The 21,168-nt window shown below is 36.7% G+C and overlaps 3 protein-coding genes across 3 annotated transcripts; 2 read left to right on the forward strand and 1 right to left on the reverse strand.

Moving 5' to 3' along the window:
* Window positions 1–9,226: 9,226 nt before the first annotated feature.
* LOC139848575 (lysM domain receptor-like kinase 3) lies at window positions 9,227–12,252 on the forward strand. The gene is made up of 9 exons (XM_071838301.1): window positions 9,227–10,001; window positions 10,280–10,422; window positions 10,509–10,598; window positions 10,703–10,808; window positions 11,054–11,205; window positions 11,332–11,429; window positions 11,528–11,666; window positions 11,798–11,896; window positions 12,088–12,252. The coding sequence occupies exons 1-9, from the start codon at window positions 9,227–9,229 to the stop codon at window positions 12,250–12,252; spliced, it is 1,767 nt and encodes a 588-aa protein (XP_071694402.1).
* Window positions 12,253–12,651: 399 nt separating this feature from the next.
* Window positions 12,652–15,290, reverse strand: LOC139848576 (kinetochore protein SPC25 homolog). Its single transcript, XM_071838302.1, has 8 exons — window positions 15,116–15,290; window positions 14,894–14,959; window positions 13,966–14,112; window positions 13,629–13,742; window positions 13,461–13,550; window positions 13,239–13,361; window positions 12,801–13,018; window positions 12,652–12,663 (listed from the first exon to the last, which is right to left on the reverse strand). The coding sequence occupies exons 1-8, from the start codon at window positions 15,288–15,290 to the stop codon at window positions 12,652–12,654; spliced, it is 945 nt and encodes a 314-aa protein (XP_071694403.1).
* A 1,714-nt stretch (window positions 15,291–17,004) lies between these two features.
* LOC139847563 (uncharacterized) lies at window positions 17,005–20,954 on the forward strand. The gene is made up of 5 exons (XM_071837249.1): window positions 17,005–17,270; window positions 17,654–17,740; window positions 18,226–18,350; window positions 18,437–18,895; window positions 20,276–20,954. The coding sequence occupies exons 2-5, from the start codon at window positions 17,714–17,716 to the stop codon at window positions 20,664–20,666; spliced, it is 1,002 nt and encodes a 333-aa protein (XP_071693350.1). The 5' UTR covers window positions 17,005–17,270; window positions 17,654–17,713; the 3' UTR covers window positions 20,667–20,954.
* The last annotated feature ends 214 nt before the right edge of the window (window positions 20,955–21,168 follow it).

Consider the following 21,168-nt stretch of genomic DNA (forward strand, 5'->3'; position numbering starts at 1 on the left):
TTCAGGTGTGAAACAGAGCAAACATCTCCTTTCAGGGTACAATTGTTGAAACACTTGTATAGCAAGTTGAATATGTTGAAGAAAATTCCTCACATGAAGAGCAAGTGTAAGCTTATTGAAAAGGAGTATGCTAAGGTGGTTAATTAGGTGTACAGGTTGTTTTGACATCATCAGATAGGGGGAGATTGTTGGGAAAATGAAAATAATAATCTGATGAGTCAAAAGTATTTTGCAGATTTTAGAGTCTGGAGATTTAGAGTCTGAAGTTGCAAACTCTGGATTTGCTGAAGTCAACGTTTAAAGATTTCTTGAAGCCAAAGCTAAAGATTATTCTAGAGATATGTTTGCAGATTAAGAAGATTTGTTTTGAAGATTCAGTTTTATCTCCAGAGTTGACTTTCGATTTATTAGCAAATTAGTTTGGTTTTTAGTTTATCTTTTCCATTTTTATAGCTAAGTAGTTTTGGAAACTAAATCTCCAGATTTGGTCTTTATCTGTATAAATAGGGAAGTATGGTTCATTTGAAAGATGTACTTGACACGATTAATATTATCAATCCTTTATTCCAATATCGTGTTATCTCATTTTCTGTACTTAAATTCTTATTTATTGTATAAATTGAGAGTCTGTATTCATAGTTGTATTACTGTGAACTAATATAAATGATCCGCTAATGCAAATTCGTCGTTAAAAAAAAATAATGATGGATCTATTGATATTGATAATTTAAATTTATACCTTGCTCTATTCTTCAACGTACATTATAACAAGATTGAGCAAAGCTGAAAGTGTCTCTAATAGTAATACTAGTAGACTTATTTTCTTCCCTAGTAATTAAAACCTTCCTCAAGTGACTATGATTCGAACAATCAAAATGCTCAACTCAAACTAGATGCACTAAAGAGATTTGAGATACCAACTTATAAACTAAAAACAATTTATAGTTCCAAAGTGTATCAACCTTTACACGTTTTATAAAACTTTAAAATGTCAATTTTTTTTACTCAATATCGTGCAATAGACAGTTTTAAAATACGAATACATCTAATATCTAATAGAAGATTTTAAAACGGATATGCATAAACCTTGACGAACTCTCCGATCTGTAAACACAAACTGAAATCATTGGGCATTGTTAAAATAGAACAATTTAAGTGAGAAATTGTCATCTAGCTATCCACTTAATTTAGTAAATATTAAAGTTCTTGTAACGACTCAACCCGTTATCCTTCCAAAAACGTGCCATAAAAAAAATTTCTGGAACAGTTCATCTGGACGGCGTCCGGCTATCTGGACGGCGTCCGGCTATCTGGACGGCGTCCAGCTCTGAAAGACTGGACGGCGTCCAAGCCTTTTGGACGGCGTCCAAATACACTAAAAAGTTCTGTTCAGTTTTTCAAACACACCCGAGCGGAAAACCCGCTTCCCGACATTTTTAAACCAAAACACTTTCACAATATGTTATAATAATTAAAACTAAGAGTTTTCCATAATAAAATCGAGTTTTACAACCCCGGGCCCACATGGACCCAAACTACAACCAAGTGACCATTTCGACCCATTTAGTTTAATTCAAAACATAGACCGAGCATGGTGATTGGGATACGCTACCCAATCCTAATCAAATCCAAAAGCAAGTCTTCTAAAGCAAACTACGCAAGTCTACCAGTTCCCGCTCTTACCCCAGCCACCGCATCCATGCAATCTATAAAAATGTAAACAACGAGAGGGTAAGCTAACGCTTAGTGAGTGAGAATATACTACATACATATATATTAACACTCACCTTGTCGCCTTGCTGAATGCTTCCAAGTAATCCGCGACTAGTCAATGGAAAATACCTATTCCATTATCACAAATACCACAACATAATTAAGGTGGATTTACAAACCAACCCAATTTACATTTAGTGTAATTTCGACCCAATTGCACTTCCAAGCACAAACCGCACCCAAACTAACCAATATTCACTAACACGAATGAAAATGGTCCTAACACACCAATTAAACCCGATCACAAGTGTTAAACAAGTGTCATACCCATTTTGACACCGAAACCCTAATTTTGACCCATTTCAAAATTAGTTAACCAAACACACCCAAAAGTGTTCCAACACATCCAATATCACTAAACCTAGTGATTAAACTCATTATCAAACCCTAATTAAGGCCAAATCGTCAACCGACCCAAAACCCGCCAAGTGACAAGAATAACAAGTCACCATAAACCTACTTCATCATCTAGTTACAACAAACTAGCTCAAAACCCTAACTTGAATATCAAATCTAACAATTGAAATTCGGAGTTTGAGCTTACCAATACTACCACAACGTAGCTAGGAGCGAGATGAACAACTTTAGAACCCGAGCTTTAGCGAGAATCCGACTCCTTCTTCTCCAAATCCACCTCTCTCTCTCTAAAACCCTTACTCTCTCTCTAGATGAGGTTGAGAGTGTTTGTGTGGGTGTAAAGTGATCCAAAAATGATCAAGGGATTAGCCTTGAAGGCTCCAAACCGGCACCCAAGTGAAATTACCATTTTACCCATTTATAACAAATTAAAACAGCTGGCTCGACAGACAGTTTGGACGGCGTCCCAAACCTTGGATGGCGTCCCACCTTTTGTTGCTGGACGGCATCCCCCTATCTGGACGGCGTCCCGATCTACTACAAAATCAGAAACAGAAACAGGGTGTTACAACTCTCCCCCGCTTAGAATCGATCACGTCCTCGTGATCCTCGTCACTTAACCAAACGGACCACACCCTACGGTCCTCAAACATAAGTCCCAATCCGACTTTCCTAGGCAACTCTTCCCATTGGATCACCTTTAACAACTAAAATCGTCACCCGCGACTTATCAAAACCACATCCGAGCACTAAAACCTACTCAAGTCCCCATATCGGGAAAAACTCAACCAATCTCGTACCGAGATATAAATTCCTTAGCGTACCTTTACCAAGGACAACGCTAAAAGCGACCAAGTCTCAACCTAAAGTCAACAATCCGAACGTTGAAGATCGAACCACATGAATCCTTACGGATTACACTTACCACTAAACATCCTTTGTAGTGCGCAATACAACCAATACGCCACTATCCTAACATCATATAAGCGAAACACGGCTATCGCAATCACTAATCACACAACATGGTCCTCACGATCCCACCATCGGTGTATAAAACGACAGATAGATCACACCACACGGTCCTTACGAACCCACCATCGGTGTATAAAACAACCGATAGATCACTCAACACCGGATGAAGTCAGCAGACCCCGTCAACGGTCATGCTTCACCGATATAACACTACACCCATGATGAAGTGAGCGGACCCCGAAGGTCATGCTTCACCAATCAACGATCTCATGATGAAGTCAGCGGACCCCGAAGGTCATGCTCCACCAATCAACGATCCCATGATGAAGTCAGCGGACCCTGAAGGTCATGCTTCATCAATCAACGATCCCATGATGAAGTCAGCGGACCCTGAAGGCCATGCTTCATCAATCACCAATACCATGATGAAGTCAGCGGACCCCAAAGGTCATGCTTCATCAATCAACGCCCTTTTTGGCCTCGAACGACCAGTAGCGTAACATCGCGCTCTGCTACGCCATAGTGAATCCTAACGGATACCACTAACCATTCACACAATCGAGCAAGAACCACCTATATCAAACATATGCACAAAACATTAATTCTCTAAAAGAGGATCCGATAAGCACATCCCTTAACCGAGGGATTTCACCTTGCTCGCCATACCCGTCCATTATCTTTCAACGAGATTTACCACATTACCACCTTGGTGATAATTCAAATCCAAAATCATAGGTACAATTTAACCGAAATTGTACTCTACCACAAATCGACCAAATCTAGGTCCCGACACAAATTTCGGATCTATCAAAAGCATTGTCCGAAATCTCACACTAAAACCTCCGCGTGCGGGAGTGTAACTCCCCCGCTTAGAATTACGTTCCATAACCGCATCTCGTACACCCGTACAATGCTACCAAAGGCAGACTTTACCAATAATTGGGTTCACACGGCCCATCACCATGTCTTGCTCCAACTTTGAGCATACCAAGGATCCTAACCTATCCTTAAACACTTCGAACGAAAAATGTTCCACAAATTACACGAACTATACACTCGCAATCATCCAATTGCTTTAGTTTGTTGAATTTCACCCGATCACTCATGAACCTAAGAGTTTCACTTCGGTACCCTAAGTACAGTGTAACCGCAACACAATCGGAGTCGAACACCACACTAGTAGGTATAAAAGAGGCACCTAATGTCGCGTCACGTAGACTCCTTTACCAACATACATCGAGATCCAAAACACTCGATCTCAAGGTTTTCATCCCACCCGTCGAACCTCATGGTTCATCAACTCTAACACAAAAGCGAACACGCGCTTAACAACCGAACACCAAAACCCATTCCCATGGCTTGGTAGAAACATTTCCAAATACTAAGGAATGCTTGGTTGCACCAAGTCTTACGCCCTTCGCCCGACAATCAAAACATCACCATAGGGTACTTACATTAGGAACGTCACCCATAACAACAATATGCACAACACAACGCATTTTACAAACTCAAATTCAACGTCACTTAATAAATAATCAAAGGACATATTTATTAAAACGAAACGTACTTTAACGTCTCCTTGCCGCACCCGTCCCCGCTAACTTGGGACATTCCGACTTACGATGTCCTTCTTCTTGGCAATTGAAGCACACCATGCCATCACCCTTTGGCACCGAACATTCCCACGACTTGTGACCCCTCACGCCACAATTGTAACATCTAGGCGCACTAGAATCCAATATACTCGTCCGCGTACCACCCGTGCTCACGCTCGGACCCTTAGTCCTCTTACTCGGAGCACCATAAGAAACAACCCTTCTTTCACTTGAAGGTTCACCCTTCTTGGATCGTGAATACGACTCGAAACCTCTAGCCAAGTCGAATAATTCCGCAAACGATTTCGCTTGACCTCGGCTAATTTTACTCTTCAAGTCATCATTCAAGGTCCGATAGAAATCCTCCATCAACAAACGATCATTCCCTAAATACTCCGGGCAAAAACGAGCCTTCGCCATAAAGGTCGTCTAGAGAGTATTCAAATCCATAGAACCCTGTTGCAAATTTCGCAACTCATTACGCAATTCCGACAAGTCGGCCGAAGTCCGGAACTCCTCGAAGAATTCCTTCTTAAACTCGTCCCATGATAACGCCATAAACGGTTCACCACCGACAAGATCAATCTTACCATCCAACCAATCCTTCGCCCTACCCCGCAACAAACTAGTAGCGAGTCTCGATCCCGTTTCCCGTCGCCATTCTAAGGAATGCAAAAGTGATTAGATCACGAACGTATAAAGCACACACCCAATACCGCTCCATCTTGCTAAACACTCGTCGTACATCACTTGCTAGACACGATTTGCACCCGTAATAAGGTTTGCAAGTCCTCATTACGCATACACGCCGTATCAACTCGTTAGTTCAACGACCGCCTCGCTCGATGATATAAACAAACACAAACAAAATTCTACGCGATAAAAACACACGCGAGAATTATTATCACAACACAATAGTATATTAATAATATCCGCATTACTAATATAAACGTTAGTCCACCTACAAACAAGGCACTAACTATAACCCATTCCGACCCGTAATCCTACAAGTCCAGCAACAAATTAAGCACACACAAAAGTCTAAGTCTATGCACCTATCTCAAGTCACCTAAATCCCTTAGATCATGCTCTGATACCACTTGTAACGACCCAACCCGTTATCCTTCCAAAAACGTGCCATAAAAAAAATTTATGGAACAGTTCATCTGGACGACGTCCGGCTATCTGGACGGCGTCCAGCTCTGAAAGACTGGACGGCGTCCAAGCCTTTTGGACGGCGTCCAAATACACTAAAAAGTTCTGTTCAGTTTTTCAAACACACCCGAGCGGAAAACCCGCTTCCCGACATTTTTAAACCAAAACACTTTCACAATATGTTATAATAATTAAAACTAAGAGTTTTCCATAATAAAACCGAGTTTTACAACCCCGGGCCCACATGAACCCAAACTACAACCAAGTGACCATTTCGACCCATTTAGTTTAATTCAAAACATAGACCGAGCATGGTGATTGGGATACGCTACCCAATCCTAATCAAATCCAAAAGCAAGTCTTCTAAAGCAAACTACGCAAGTCCACTAGTTCCCGCGCTTACCCCAGCCACCGCATCCATGCAATCTATAAAAATGTAAACAACGAGAGGGTAAGCTAACGCTTAGTGAGTGAGAATATACTACATACATATATATTTACACTCACCTTGTCGCCTTGCTGAATGCTTCCAAGTAATCCGCGACTCGTCAATGGAAAATACCTATTCCATTATCACAAATACCACAACATAATTAGGGTGGATTTACAAACCAACCCAATTTACACTTAGTGCATCCAATTGCACTTCCAAGCACAAACCGCGCTCAAACTAACCAATATTCACTAACACGAGTGAAAATGGTCCTAACACACCAATTAAACCCGATCACAAGTGTTAAACAAGTGTCATAACCATTTTGACACCGAAACCCTAATTTTGACCCATTTCAAAATTAGTTAACCAAACACACCCAAAAGTGTTCCAACACTTCCAATATCACTAAACCTAGTGATTAAACTCATTATCAAACCCTAATCAAGGCCAAATCGTCAACCGACCCAAAACCCGCCAAGTGACAAGAATAACAAGTCACCATAAACCTATTTCATCATCTAGAAGGGTTTTACAACAAACTAGCTCAAAACCTTAACTTGAATATCAAATCTAACAATTGAAATTCAGAGTTTGAGCTTACCAATACTACCACAACGTAGCTAGGAGCGAGATGAACAACTTTAGAACCCGAGCTTTAGCGAGAATCCGACTCCTTCTTCTCCAAATCCACCTCTCTCTCTCTAAAACCCTTACTCTCTCTCTAGATGAGGTTGAGAGTGTTTGTGTGGGTGTAAAGTGATCCAAAAATGATCAAGGGATCAGCCTTGAAGGCTCCAAACCGGCACCTAAGTGAAATTACCATTTTACCCATTTATAACAAATTAAAACAGCTGGCTCGACAGACAGTTTGGACGGCGTCCCAAACCTTGGACGGCGTCCCACCTTTTGTTGCTGGACGGCGTCCCCCTATCTGGACGTCGTCCCGATCTACTACAAAATCAGAAACAGAAACAGGGTGTTACAGTTGTTGTCAATAATTGATGTTAACCATTTTTATAGGTTAATCACTTAATCATAACAAGTATAAGAAGAACACGACAATACTGTTGCATGTTTTTAACACATAAATCCATCTTTAAAACCATCAAATAGGACATGCCATTTTTTTAGCATCTTATTTCCTTCATATTTAAATAAACTATTAGCAATTTAGCATTGATCTGTGTTGGATGCAGTAACGAAGACAGGGAGGGGACAGAGGGGTGTTTAGCCTCCTCCAATAGACCCGATTCCAATGAAATATTGATAGCTCATACGGAGTATTTAATTATCTTAGTTAAGCCTCCCTAAATAATTTATCTAACTCAATTGTTTGGGTTACCTACCTTTCAAACCTAAGTATAAAATAATATTAACTGAAACATATCGTACAAATTTACTTATCAATTTTTAGATGGGCAATAGCAATTTTCATACTATAAATTTTATAGTAGCATATTTTATTGTTTAATAGTTAGTAAAATTTCGTAAAGTAGTTATCTGTATATGTATTAAACAAATAAAATATGTTTTGTGTAGGAAGTTGGTCTCCTTTAGTTTTATTTGGTTTGCCTATTTTAATTGTAGAGTAAGCATCCCCTATCGTAAAATCCTGGCTCCGCCCCTGTTGGATGTATAGTGAATATTGACCAACACTCTAATCTCGAGCTCGCAAACTGAGCTATAGACTTGATCAATTAAAGTATTGAACCAACATGAGCTATTGGCTCGATTAGTAGGACCGAACTGAAGTATATAACCTTATAAGTTATTCCATCCCCTGATTCACGGGCCCAGATACGCATAGATGACTTCAACATCCGCATTATTGTAGGAGGATGTCCCAATGATGATGGAGACTTAATTGCAGGCCATGCATATAAAATGCAGTATATATAGACAATTAGACATTACATATTATATCTAGTGTGTGCGTGAGCGAATGTGTGTGTGTGAGTTGGAATTTCTGTTTGTCATCATGTTAAGAAGTTCAATGGAAATGTTCAAGAACAAGTTAGACTTTGAATACGTCCGAAAAAAACATCCTTGAATTTCTGATAAACGAGTAATACAAGTGATTAGTCAAGGATTCATATACGGTAGTGAATGCAAGAAACAATAAATCGAAAACAATATGTTTACATAGTTCAACAGTATGCCAATATGCATCGTGTTGGGAGGCATTTCAGTGAAAACAAATGCAGTTTGGATACTTACATAACACATTATTGAAAGAATAAAGTCGACATCTAAAATATATATAAGTATATAACCATTTGCTAACAAGATATAGGCCAAATATAGAGTTAAAAAAAAGCTCTTTATGGTTGCATCAATGTGGTCCTTTTAGTGATATTTACATATAATAAATAAGGATTTTGCTAACGACAATCCTTAGGGTTGTCATTAACACGCTTTAAACAGTTGTAAATTCATGTAACTGCCACTACCAAGTAAATAAGTAACCGAACTATTTGCTAACGACAATCCTTAGGGTTGTCATTAACACGCTTTAAACAGTTGTAAATTCATGTAACTGCCACTACCAAATAAATAAGTAATCAAACTGTTTAAAGCGCGTTAACGACAGCCCTAAAACTGTCATTAGCAAAATCCTATAAATAAATGTGTAAGTAATACATCACCACAATGAGGAACCGAGGAAGAACCAAAATCAAGAATCACAAGTGCAACCAAATCCACAGTAACATGACGTCTATATAAGTACGAACATGAATAATAATAGCTTCGAAACAAAAGGTTTTATTGAAATAACAAAGATGCTTGATGTCAATTATATGGGGCAATTTCAACCCATTTATGAAAATGGGTCAATTTGAGGTAGTAAATGACAAATGTGAAATTACAAACTCTAGCCACTATACTTATGCTATCGTTACTACATTGCATATGCAATAATTCTATTTCTTCTTAAAAGATGCTCATGACATCATCAACTCACTTCCTCTATGTTATTTTCTTCATCACTTCATTCACAAAAGCCATTTCCCTTAATGTAGTCAAGAAGTCAACAATAATCTACCCTTTAACTTGCTCGAATTACACGCGTACATGTGATTCGTATCTATACCACATCTCAAAAGGCCATAAACTCGAAGAAATCGCCTCTTTTTACTCCGTTAACACCTCTAAAATCACACCCATAAAGCACAATACTAATCTTGATTATCTAGTTTCAATAGCGTGTGCTTGTGAGCATGATAATACTAGTGACAATGGATACTATATGTTTGATTCGTTTTATAAACGAAAACCAGGAGAGAGTGATAAGTACATATCAGATGAGTACTACAGTGGACAAATATGGAACATTAGTGGCGAAAGTGAACAAGTTAAAGTACAAATCGCTTGTGGATGTTTGGAAAATGAACATCAAAAAGTCGTCACGTATACTATTCAACCTGCAGACACTTTGATTGGAGTTTCGGAACTTTTGAATGCAAGAGAGAATGAAGTTGAGAATTCGAACAAGGTTTTGACTAAAGATCCTAATTATATCGATATCGGGTGGGTATTATTTGTACCTATGGAGAAAAACAAGATTGTGACATCAAAAAAATGTGAGTATATATCCATTTCATCTAGCTATTTGATTGTTTGTTTTGCATTAAAATATAAGTTTATGATTGTGTATAGCAGGGACGATGAAGACTTGGGAGAAGATCGTCTTTGTAATCTTAGCTATCGTTATGGTTATGGTGGCTTTATCAATCTTGTTTCTTCTTCGAAAACGATGGGCTCGAAATATCAAAAAAGATGTATCGGAAAATATCAGAAACAAAGAGAAGACAACACTGGAAAATCACTTTTTTACTATAGACATGGAAGATTAGTCCAAGATGACCCGAACCATTCGGAATGTTATAAATAAAGTATACATTTTGACCAGTTATCTGACCCACCCAATTTGCCATATCTAAGTTGGTCTTAAAACAATCAAGAAAGTTTAAATTTTTATTGGATGATGCAGAAGCAGCAACAAACATAGAGTCTGACAAGCCCGTTATAATTAGTTTGGACGAGATTGAGCAGGCTACAAATAATTTTGATGAGGCTAGAAAGATAGGAGAAGGTGGATATGGAAGTGTTTACTTTGGCATAATACGAGAAAGGGTATGAATGATGACGTGTCGAAAACGCAATCTTTAAGTTCGTGTACACTATAATCTAACGTTATTTCCGGATTATATGCCTAACAGGAAGCTGCAGTGAAAAAGATGAGATCTAGCAAGATAAAGGAGTTCATTGCAGAACTCAAGGTTCTTTGTAGGATACATCATAATAATGTGGTAAGAAATTATATTATACTCAAAAATAAAATTAAAATAATAGAAAAAGAAGAAAGAAAAATACAATTACTATGATCATATTTTGGGCTTTATCTACTCTGTAGGTTCAACTCCTAGGATACGCAAGCGGTGACAACCATCTTTATTTGGTATACGAGTACGTCCAAAATGGAACACTTAGCGAACATCTTCAGGACCCATTGCTAAAAGGTAAACGGGCCAAACTGGGTTATACTTTGTCAACGGTTCAAGTTTGTGAGTGACTAAAAAAATGAGCTAAACTGGAAACGGGTCAAATGAGTTGAAAGTCACCCGAACGCCAGTATGTAGTCACAATGCATGAAACCTTATGAATCGCACCAAAACCATACCCTTTTTATCTTACCCACCCGATCAATATTGTCAAATTTAGTTTATTTTATAATGATTCTAAAAATAAAAATCGGAAGTATCAGGTCACCAGCCACTTTCTTGGTCAGCAAGAGCAAATATTGCACTTGATGCTGCAAGGGGAATCGAGTACATTCATGATCATACAAAGGCTCGTTATGTTCATCGAGATATTAAGACAACCAATATACTTCTTGACTTGGGACTCAAAGCAAAGGTACTTGTCAACAAATATTAGCATTACTTGTATATCACTTTATGTCTTATTATTTTCTATGATCTGGTACGTTCATGATATACGATGGTCAGATTATCATCCAACAGTGTTAAAGTGGTCCTGCAGGTTGCGGATTTTGGTTTGACTAAGTTCGTTGAACATGCAAATGAAGATGATTTCATAGCCACAAGAGTTGTGGGTACACCCGGTTATTTAGCACCTGAGTAAGTTAAACGCTGGCTATGATTCAAATAATACATTTATTGTTGCAAATTAAGTAACTTCAAAAAATAATGGTGCTTTTAAAATTAACTTATGCAAGGTCTATAAGCGAAATGCAAACCACGTCAAAAACTGATGTATTTGCATTCGGGGTGGTTCTAGCGGAATTGATAACCGGCCAACCAGCACTTGCACGCGATAAACAGGAATCAAACAAACTCAAGACACTAGTTTCAGTGGTAAGTGCAAGAAGATGTGATAAATGATAATCTAGTTAACATTTTTAAACAGTTTTTTAACGAAAATTTGCATCTAAAGCAAGTTGAGCTTCTCATAAAATTTAATCAATTTTCTATTCCAATTTGAGCAGATACGCGAAATATTTCATAATAAAGATTTAGCGGCAGCATTGGAAGCTCAAATTGATGACAATCTGAAAGGAAATTATCCTATAGAAGAAGTTTATAAGGTTTGCAGCTTCTTGTTTTGCTATCCATCTAACAACACATTTCAAGGTTCCTCATCCTAACCCAAAAAAATTTAGAGCTAGCATATTCGTGGGTCAGGCGGGTTGGGAACTGGGTTGAATGGGTTCAGGTCCATAGGGTCAGGTTGCCAGGATGGCCCATATAACATTGTCTTTTTTCATCTTTATAATAGATGGCTGAAACAGCTTTCACATGCATGAGCGAAGATCCGACTAATAGACCAGAGATGAGCAACGTTGTGATAATATTGGGCCAAATCGTGATGGCTTCAATAGAATGGGAAGCATCACTTGGTGGCACGAGCCAAGTTTTCAGTGGGTTGTACGATGGAAGATGAAACAACTCAAAAAAATCATTCATTTTAGTATATATCCATCAAGTATGATCATAAAGCACAATGTAAAACTCATAAATCATATGAAGTATTATGCAACTTGTAAACTATTGATTGATGCACCTATTCTGATAAGAATGCAGCAATTAAACCAAATAGATTTTTATTTTATAATCTATTGGTCTATTAAAAAGCTATAGTGTTTATCCGCTAGAGCAAAGCAACAGAACTTAAGCAACAACGTACGGAAACTACCTTCAACTTGAAATTAATTACAAGCGAACAAGCATGTTTTCCACCAGCTACAAGTGCTTGATAAGTTAAAAGAATTTTAACTGATCCTAATGCACATGACAAAAAGCAAGTCAGATGGTAGTGACATAACAAAAGCAACCTCCATCTTCATTTCTTTACCTGCACAATGAAAAACCTTAATATCAGTGAATCAAATTAAGCATTCAAATTCAAATCAACATGAAAAAAAATTAACTTTTCAATAAAGATTGTTACATATATATCAAAATTTACTGTTCTTTGAAAAGTAGCTGTACCTTAAACCGCGGGGATCGGCGTACAGACGCAGGGGACAGAATTGACAATTGCATTCCTTGAACATGTCTAGATTTCCTAGCAGTTCTGTTACGTTGTTCAGAGTAATCATTCTTTGGAGGGGACCCACTTCCACTGTCGGTGGAAACTGACGAAAATGGGGCGGAAATAGAAATAGTTGTAGGTTCTTGAGGATGAGATGCAATTTCAGTTAAACTTCCTGCAAAAGCAATAAACATAAAACATCAGAAAAAAATTTGTTCACGAGAATCAAATTATTGTCACACTAATAATTTATAAAATGTGATTAACATTCTTGTCTTGTTATTCTTGTTATTTACTTAAAATGATATAACAACTATTGTCTTGTGTTCTGGGTCAACCCAAACTGTTTTAACCCCTATGTAAAAGTAAAAGAATGCAAGAGATCAGGCCAGTACCGGCAGCTGCGACTTCTTGAAATTTTGCTCTCATAGTCCTCACAAAACTATATAAGCCATTAGTAAGGTTAAGTTCCTGGATAAGTTTTTTGGCCTCACTCAAATGTGGATGACAATCGAGCACTGAAACAGAGCAGAAACAAGAAATCAAAGTTTGGTCAATTTGACTTTTATCAAAGCTAAAAAAACACGTCAGGTAAATGTAATACAAGCATTACTTACATGAATAATTGTCATTTTCAAGGCGAATTGTGAAGAAATACTCTTCGTCATGATTCTTAGGATTTATGTTACTGAATATGAACTTTATGCCTGCAATTATAATATCAGATGTAAGAAGAATATTTCATAGATGATAGAAAATGTAATATATTAAGCAAAGTTATGTACCGCGTCCCCTTTCGATTCTGAATCCAAGAACCCTATTGTACCATGAAATCGCCTCTTCTATTTCCTCTCTACATTCTGCATCCTGCTTATGTTTTTCCTCGCATTCTTTCAAAGCTTTTAACAAACAAAAAAAACAAAAAAAAGACAACAAAAATCCATTTAGATATAAGTATAATCATTTTTCATATAGCTTACATCTTGAAAGGTGAAATGTTATTTCTTCTAGGTTACAATTAATATATGATTAGTTGACCATGTAGCAATCGAGGAGTATAAAATGGTAAAAACAAAAACTCCAAGTATCGGGAGTATAAAATCGAGGATACAAAAAGAATACCTTCAGATTGATATGATATGATTTCTGTGTACTCATCCTTTATAGTCATCTGGTCAGCCAAACATTTCTTTTGTTCCTCGATTTTAGCTTTTGTAGCAGCAATAGAGTCTGATATAGCCATCTTTTGTGCCTCTTTCCGAGTCTTAACTACAGATCCATTAGCAAAAAGAAAAACAAACAAATTACAGTAAATTTCATTACTTTATACCATAATGTATATAACTGTTTACTATGAAGTATAAACCATATCTAAGTTAGCTAAAACTATAACGCCGTTCTCGTAAACGCTTAAAATATACGTAGTTTACTCCATCCTTCTGAAAAAGCAAGGTTGCAAAAGACGTGAGACGGGGTCGAGATGGTCGGGTCCTAAAAAGGTCGAGATGTTCGAGACGGGGTCGAGACAGGGGGTCGAGACGGACGTTGACCTAAGTTGACTTTTAAATATATAAGTATATAAATGCATAAATGATATATGTATACATATTTTTATAGCTAAAAACTTTAATTGATTAATTTGTACCCATAATTGCTATCATCGTTAATTTAATGCAAAAAATTCAAACTAAAATACGATATATTTCACCGATTTTACCGATTTTCTGGCTTTTCTGAATTTTTACCGACTTTAACCCGATTTTTTTCAACTTTGACCCGAACTTTGACCGTTGACTGTCATATTAGACGGTTTTCTTCGAGACGGGACGGGCTAGTCACCAAACCGTCGAGACGGGCGTCGCAACGGCTCGAGACGGAGTGTTTTGCAACATTGGAAAAAAGGGATACCATTACAAATTGAAATTGAAATACATATAATTAGCTACATCTTATACACATTTTAGCCATATTACATGATCTTACACCCAAATCAATTACACCTTCACTACATGTATCATTGAATTGAATATATATCTAAAAACAATTTTACCAGAAAGTGCTTTCACCAAGTCATCCTCCAATGTCCGTAATTCAGTTTTCAAGTTCCCTATCTTCACTGAAACAAACCAAATCAAATATCAACTAAACATGTACTCTATGTAACCGTAAAACCCTATTTTTTTTAGGCAAATCAGTTTACTACTATCGCTCTTGCAAAATAAATATAAAAACGCAGAATTTGAAAAAAGCATAAACTTGTGAGCAATTATACCTCGATTAGACACGGATTCAGAGGCCGTTGATTTGATTGAGTGAAGAGATGTAATGAGTGAAAGAGTGGTGTTTTCCATTCTCTGATTTTGAATCTCAATTTCTTTTTCAGAAATAATTCGAAGTTCGGCCATTTTAGCCCTAATTTCACGATCTCCTAATTTTCCCCTTTGCATCATTGTATGTGTTGAGAGATGAATTTTTGAAATTGAAAATGATAAGCTCCAAAAATTGTAGCAGAGCCCGGGATTTTGTGTTCTTTTTCAAAATGTGTAAATGGGGTATATAAAAGTTATACTTTCGGTCCCCTAGTATATTATTTATTTCACTCACGGTACCTGGATAAAAGTTTTACCAGGTTTAGTCCCTTGATTAAATACTTCATTTCACTACCGATCCCTTATCAACATGAGATTATTATAATACCCTTGTCACTATGATGTATAGTTGTGTACTCCGTATTAATTAAAAAAACACTTATATTCGAAACTTATGTTGGATATATAAAAATACAACTTATGTTGATGTTGATGTTGTCAAAACTTATATTTGCCATGTTTATAAGAAATACAAAATTCATTAGAATGAGTAACGGTATTGTTGTGATAAAAAATACAAAATTTAACAAAATATGATGTGTTGTTTTGACTACAAAGACCATGTAAAAAGCATATGCTAGGAAAGATATAGTACGTCAAAGTTTACTTGCAAAAGGTTTTACATAAGATCTTTATGTTTATTTATTTATTTATTTATTTATTTATGATTTAAAAAGAATGGTAAAATAAACAACTTCACATGTATAAACTAAAAAAAATCTCGTACAAGTTTGTCTTTCAACATAATCATATTTGCTAATTATATCAACATTCTGTAACGATAAGGTAAACTTACTTTCGACATCATATAACAATAAATAACTAGATCATCAACCAAAGAATATGTTTATTGACAGTAACGAGATACGAAGCCTGCACGTTGCGATGAGAGGTAATTATTTTAAAAAGTTAACAACAAATAAGTAAAAGTCATCACAATGCTGGCACAACTACTGCTCGGCTTAAGTGGTATGAGAGTGAGATCCAACTTGGGGTACAACAACTCAGGTTCGATTCTTACTCCAAGCAGGAAGTTTTCAACCTTTGATGGTATTGCCAACATCAATGCGATTTGGGAAGGTCTCTGGGGGACTTTATTCACCCTTCGATGGTACTACCAACATCGTCGCAAATTGAGTTTTCTCCTTGCGTGAGTGACAAATGAGAGCATTCGATGTCGATATTGCCGTTAGAAAAAAAAAACTACCGTTCACTTTAAATTTGAATTTGTGTTTTAGTGTATGTGTTAATGTTAATGTTACTTTTTAAATCACAATATTAGAATTTGATTCTACTATTTTTGAGTCAACAGCAAGCGTCGATTTATTGGCGTCTTAACTGCCGTTTAGAGCCTAAATTGAATTCCAAACATGATTTAAAACCCGTGAAAATTTGATCATACCACTTTTATGGCGTCTCAATTTTATTGTTAGTTTTATTTTACTATTTTAAAAAAAAAAAAATTACTACTTATTGGACGGCGGAAGCAATCTCTTTATCCGTCGGATAGAGAGAGAGATGACTTTCTCTATTTTTTAGAGTGGAGACATGACTTGTTTTTATTTTCAGATAAGAGAAAGATTGTCTACATCTCACCTCTCCCATACACCACTCATGTGATATTGGTTTTTATTGTTGTTGTTGTAATATTAGAATTTGCAAAACTTATGTGGCAAAATTTAAAAGAAATAAACTTCACGATAAACAACCGCCTATCGGCTTTATCACTTTATCCCCAACAAAGAAAACTGTTAGAATTTTTATTTATTTACTTTTACTTTAAAACCCTAATTTTGACCCCTGACCACTTTCATATTATCATCCTGTCTTTATCCTGATCTTTCCTCTCAGAACTCTATCGGAAAGATAACAGATAAAGCTTTCATCTTTCTCTTCATTATATTATATGTATCAATTTCAAACCTTTATATATTTCTTAATTTTCTTACATACCTAATCATATCTAATCTACACAATAATTTCCTCAAATTAGACAACTTTTATATAATTTATAGCTGTTCGATACTCATCATAAGAATCATCTTCTGATATATACAGGTATATCTCTATATCTATCACTAAGTTTCTTCATTCCTTCAATTATTAGGGTTTTGTTTCATAGTTTACTCCCCCAATTTGTGAAGTTTTGATTATATGATTGCTTGTATATGATTAGGTTTTAAATTTTGGAGGGGGGGGGGTACCGTCCATGCCCCTATGGAATTGGTGCGGGTTTCCTCTTGGGCACGCAGTTGGGGGCGGGTATAACTGTGTAGGAGATGAACGCGTGGGTGGTTAAGTCCCCCTGGGTGAATCCTGAATCCTAACAGCTATCCAAAAAAAAAAAAAAAAAAAAAAAGGATTTGGGAGGTGATTTGTGCTAGAAATTGTATATTTTTTGTTACTGTAACCTTATATGACTAATTTGGTACATTTTTCAGGTGGTGTGTATCAGTGTATGATGTTGGTATATAAATGGTAGGGTGCTTTACAAGGGGATAATGGCATTAGTGACCCACCAGGTTCAGGTAAATGGAAGGAACATTGACCCCTTTGTTTTACTTTCTGCATATATAGAAGATAAAAAAAGGTAGAAGGTTTTCCCTGTTCCGGCTACCGAGAGGGCGAGTAATCCGACCCATACTTTCATGTACGCAGCCCAACAGGATTACTCTCACTGTTTCCAACCCATCCCTGACCACCACTAAATATTCGTCGTGGACAGGATTTGAACGATTTGAACCTGAGATCTCTTGCAAGGCAAGGAACTCAGGACCCCAACCACTGGACTATCTAGTGATGGTTATATAGAAGATGAGCAGTGAATAAAAAACACAACTTTTGCAAGGCCTTTTTGAAATTAGTTAACGGAAACGTTGACATACTCGTCCTTAATGCCTTTTAGTATTGAGACGTTGACCCCAATAGCATGTTTTATTATATAGAAAGTTTCTTTCTTTATGTTATGGATGTAGGTGAAGTTCTAATAGATTTTATATATTTGCCTGTGAAGGGTTCATATGCTCTTCCGAGACCTATACCTTCGAAGAGAGGGATTGAATCAAATAAATTTTTAGCAATATTTCCAATCGTTAAGAGGACAGATATTCTTTTATTGAAGCATCGATCTTGTTTATGGTAAATACGGGTTTCTTTGTAACAAGGTTATAATTTTAGGAATGATGATTTATGTTTGTGGTACTGATGTAGTTAATTTGAAACAGTATCAAGGTACCTGAATCAAAGAGGACATCATTAAAAATATCATCTTTTAAAGGAAACGTTCAGAACGATGAATCGGGTGGCCGTGAGAAAGGGTCTAAGTCAACAAAGAATCCTGTCAGACTTTCGTATGTGCCGCAAGATCACAAAGAAACTTCAGCTGAATCATCAAAGGTGAAGAACAGTCATGCAACGCCTACGTCTAATATGGATGAGACGACTGCAGGGTCTCAAGCTATACAATATTTGTTTAAAAGCTGGTTGACTTTGTTACGAACACCATCTTCACAAAGTCAAATACCGAATGAAACATTGGAGGAGGAGGAGGAGGAGACGTCTACTAATACAACCTTGGAAACGAATAGCAAGATCCAAAACAGTGGAAGAAGTGTGATTTTAAAAGCATTTTGGCGTGGATTTTTGGGTCTGGATCCAGCAATAAAGATACCTGCAATGATATTGTAAGTTGAAAGAAACTTACTGTTATTATTGGTTTTATACTTGTATGAGCTATAAGTTAAACCTGTAGTTGATTTTGGTGGACTTTTGGAGCTGGTTTATTTGCTGTACTGTTGCTACAATCATTTATGGAGTAAATGTTTCAGCTGGAACCCTTTTATGTATGCTTCATTAGAGGTGGCCAAATGGGCAGGGTGTGCAGGCTGTGTAACTGACTAACAGGTCAAGATGGGTGATTTTTGTACGGGTGGGAACTGATCGGGCTGGATTGACTAGACATACTTTTGTTCCAAGATTGTTAATTTTCTTTATATAGTAAATGGTGTGTTTAATATCACAAGATTTATGTTGCGTTACGTCTTCAATAGTACATTACTTTGATTTAATAAAAATAAAATGATTTAGGAAATGCACCTTAGCCAAGGCCACAAAGTGTGCTCTGTCAACTCATTCAACATGTTTTCTTCTTAGCTTTATAGACCCATTTGATTTGCTGGTGACAAAACATAGCCCATATGCGCCCTGTTTTCAAGTAACTTGGTCGAAATTGCCACTTCCCAAATTCCGTTATTATTGTCCCGAATAGCTGTTTTAGGTAGAAGGGGCAAATTTGGATATTGTTCAGATTTTTAAAGCTCTATTTATAATTATGTGTATGAGTTTCAGAAGCTATATCATTATTGCATAATTTAGTCTTTTGAATATAACGAGTTAGGAGTTGTAATATTCTATGCATAAAAAATTGTGTTGGACACTTTGACCCATTAGAGATAAAACATAGCATGAAAGACCAATGCTTAACTAAATGTGTAGAAATTAATCTTTTGTTTTTCCCTTTGGCCACAACATGACTTGTGGTTATGATTACCATTCTTGGTTACGACCTATATACATGGTTGAAAAAGACGCGAGACGGGGTCGAGATGGTCGGGACCTTAAAACGTCGAGACGGGGTCCAGACGGGGGTTGAGACGGACGTTTACTTAATATATATACATACATATTTTAAAGCCAAAAAACATTCGTTGACAAGTTTGTACCTATAATCGTTATTATCGTTAATATAATATAAAAAAATAAAACACTAAACTACGTCAATTTTGATCGATTTGACAGATTTGAACCGAATTTTTGACTTTTGACCGGCGTTGCCCCGACCTTTCCGACTTTTGACTGTTGACCGACTTATTAGAATACGGGACGGTCAAGACGGGCTAGTCTCCAAAACGCCGCAAAGGGCATTGCAACAGACGTCTTTTACAACACTGCCTATATACTTGATTTTTATTATCTAAATTTATTGGACATCGTCTTCTATTAAAATTTCATAAATTATCTCCATTTTTCTTCACTTTTATCTAATTTGTTGCCCTGATTCACAGCATACCGATGTACCTGGCGGTCAATATGAAGTACGGACCTGATGTCGCTAAGGAGCTGACTCCTTTATGGATATTTGGACCGTTGCTTGTGGCGCTTTACATCAAGATCGTACAAGGGTTATGTTTACTCTACATTTACAGCTTCAAGCAGTCCGTGAAATTGGTAAAAAACTTGCCCGTGTATTATGATTATGTTGTTAGTGGAAAACTGAAAGAAACTATACATGTTCGTCTATGGCAACCCGTGGTTGACTTTAGGAACTTAGGATATAAAGGAATATGGAAACACGTTCAAGAATGGATCGTTGATAAGTATTTGGATTACATCGAATCAATATGGCCCCATTATTGCAAATTGATCAGGTTTCTGAAGCGGGCCAATTTCATCTAGGTTTCCAAGATGATGATGATAATGATGATGATGATGATATTTTCATTTTAATCCACTTTTTTATTTGTGTAATGTTTTGGAATAGGGCAGATTTGAGGCAAGAGGTAGGAAACCCCATTTTGAGTTTGGAGTTCATCTCAGTCTTGAGGATTAAAAGCATAAAGAAAAAAAAAAGTTGGATATTGTCTATTGAAATATGTTGTATTTGAGTTCAATTCTCAGTCTTTGAGATTAACCATTTTTTTACACAGATTTTATGTCATGGTTAAATTTGATTGTGTTCTGATATACATCATCTTTGTGCATGTGAGCTCACTCATTTATTTGTACTCTATCAGTTTGTTGTAGATGACATGGCATATAGTACAGTATACATATGATATGGTCTTGAACATATAAAATAGATACTCCGTAATAACTAGCCATGAAGAGTTATAAATCGCCTATGAAATAACATAATGTATCTTGTAATGTTGCATATGACCATTTACTATGAGTATGT

The sequence above is a fragment of the Rutidosis leptorrhynchoides genome, chromosome 5, assembly GCF_046630445.1.
Source record: "Rutidosis leptorrhynchoides isolate AG116_Rl617_1_P2 chromosome 5, CSIRO_AGI_Rlap_v1, whole genome shotgun sequence".
NCBI lineage: Eukaryota > Viridiplantae > Streptophyta > Magnoliopsida > Asterales > Asteraceae > Rutidosis > Rutidosis leptorrhynchoides.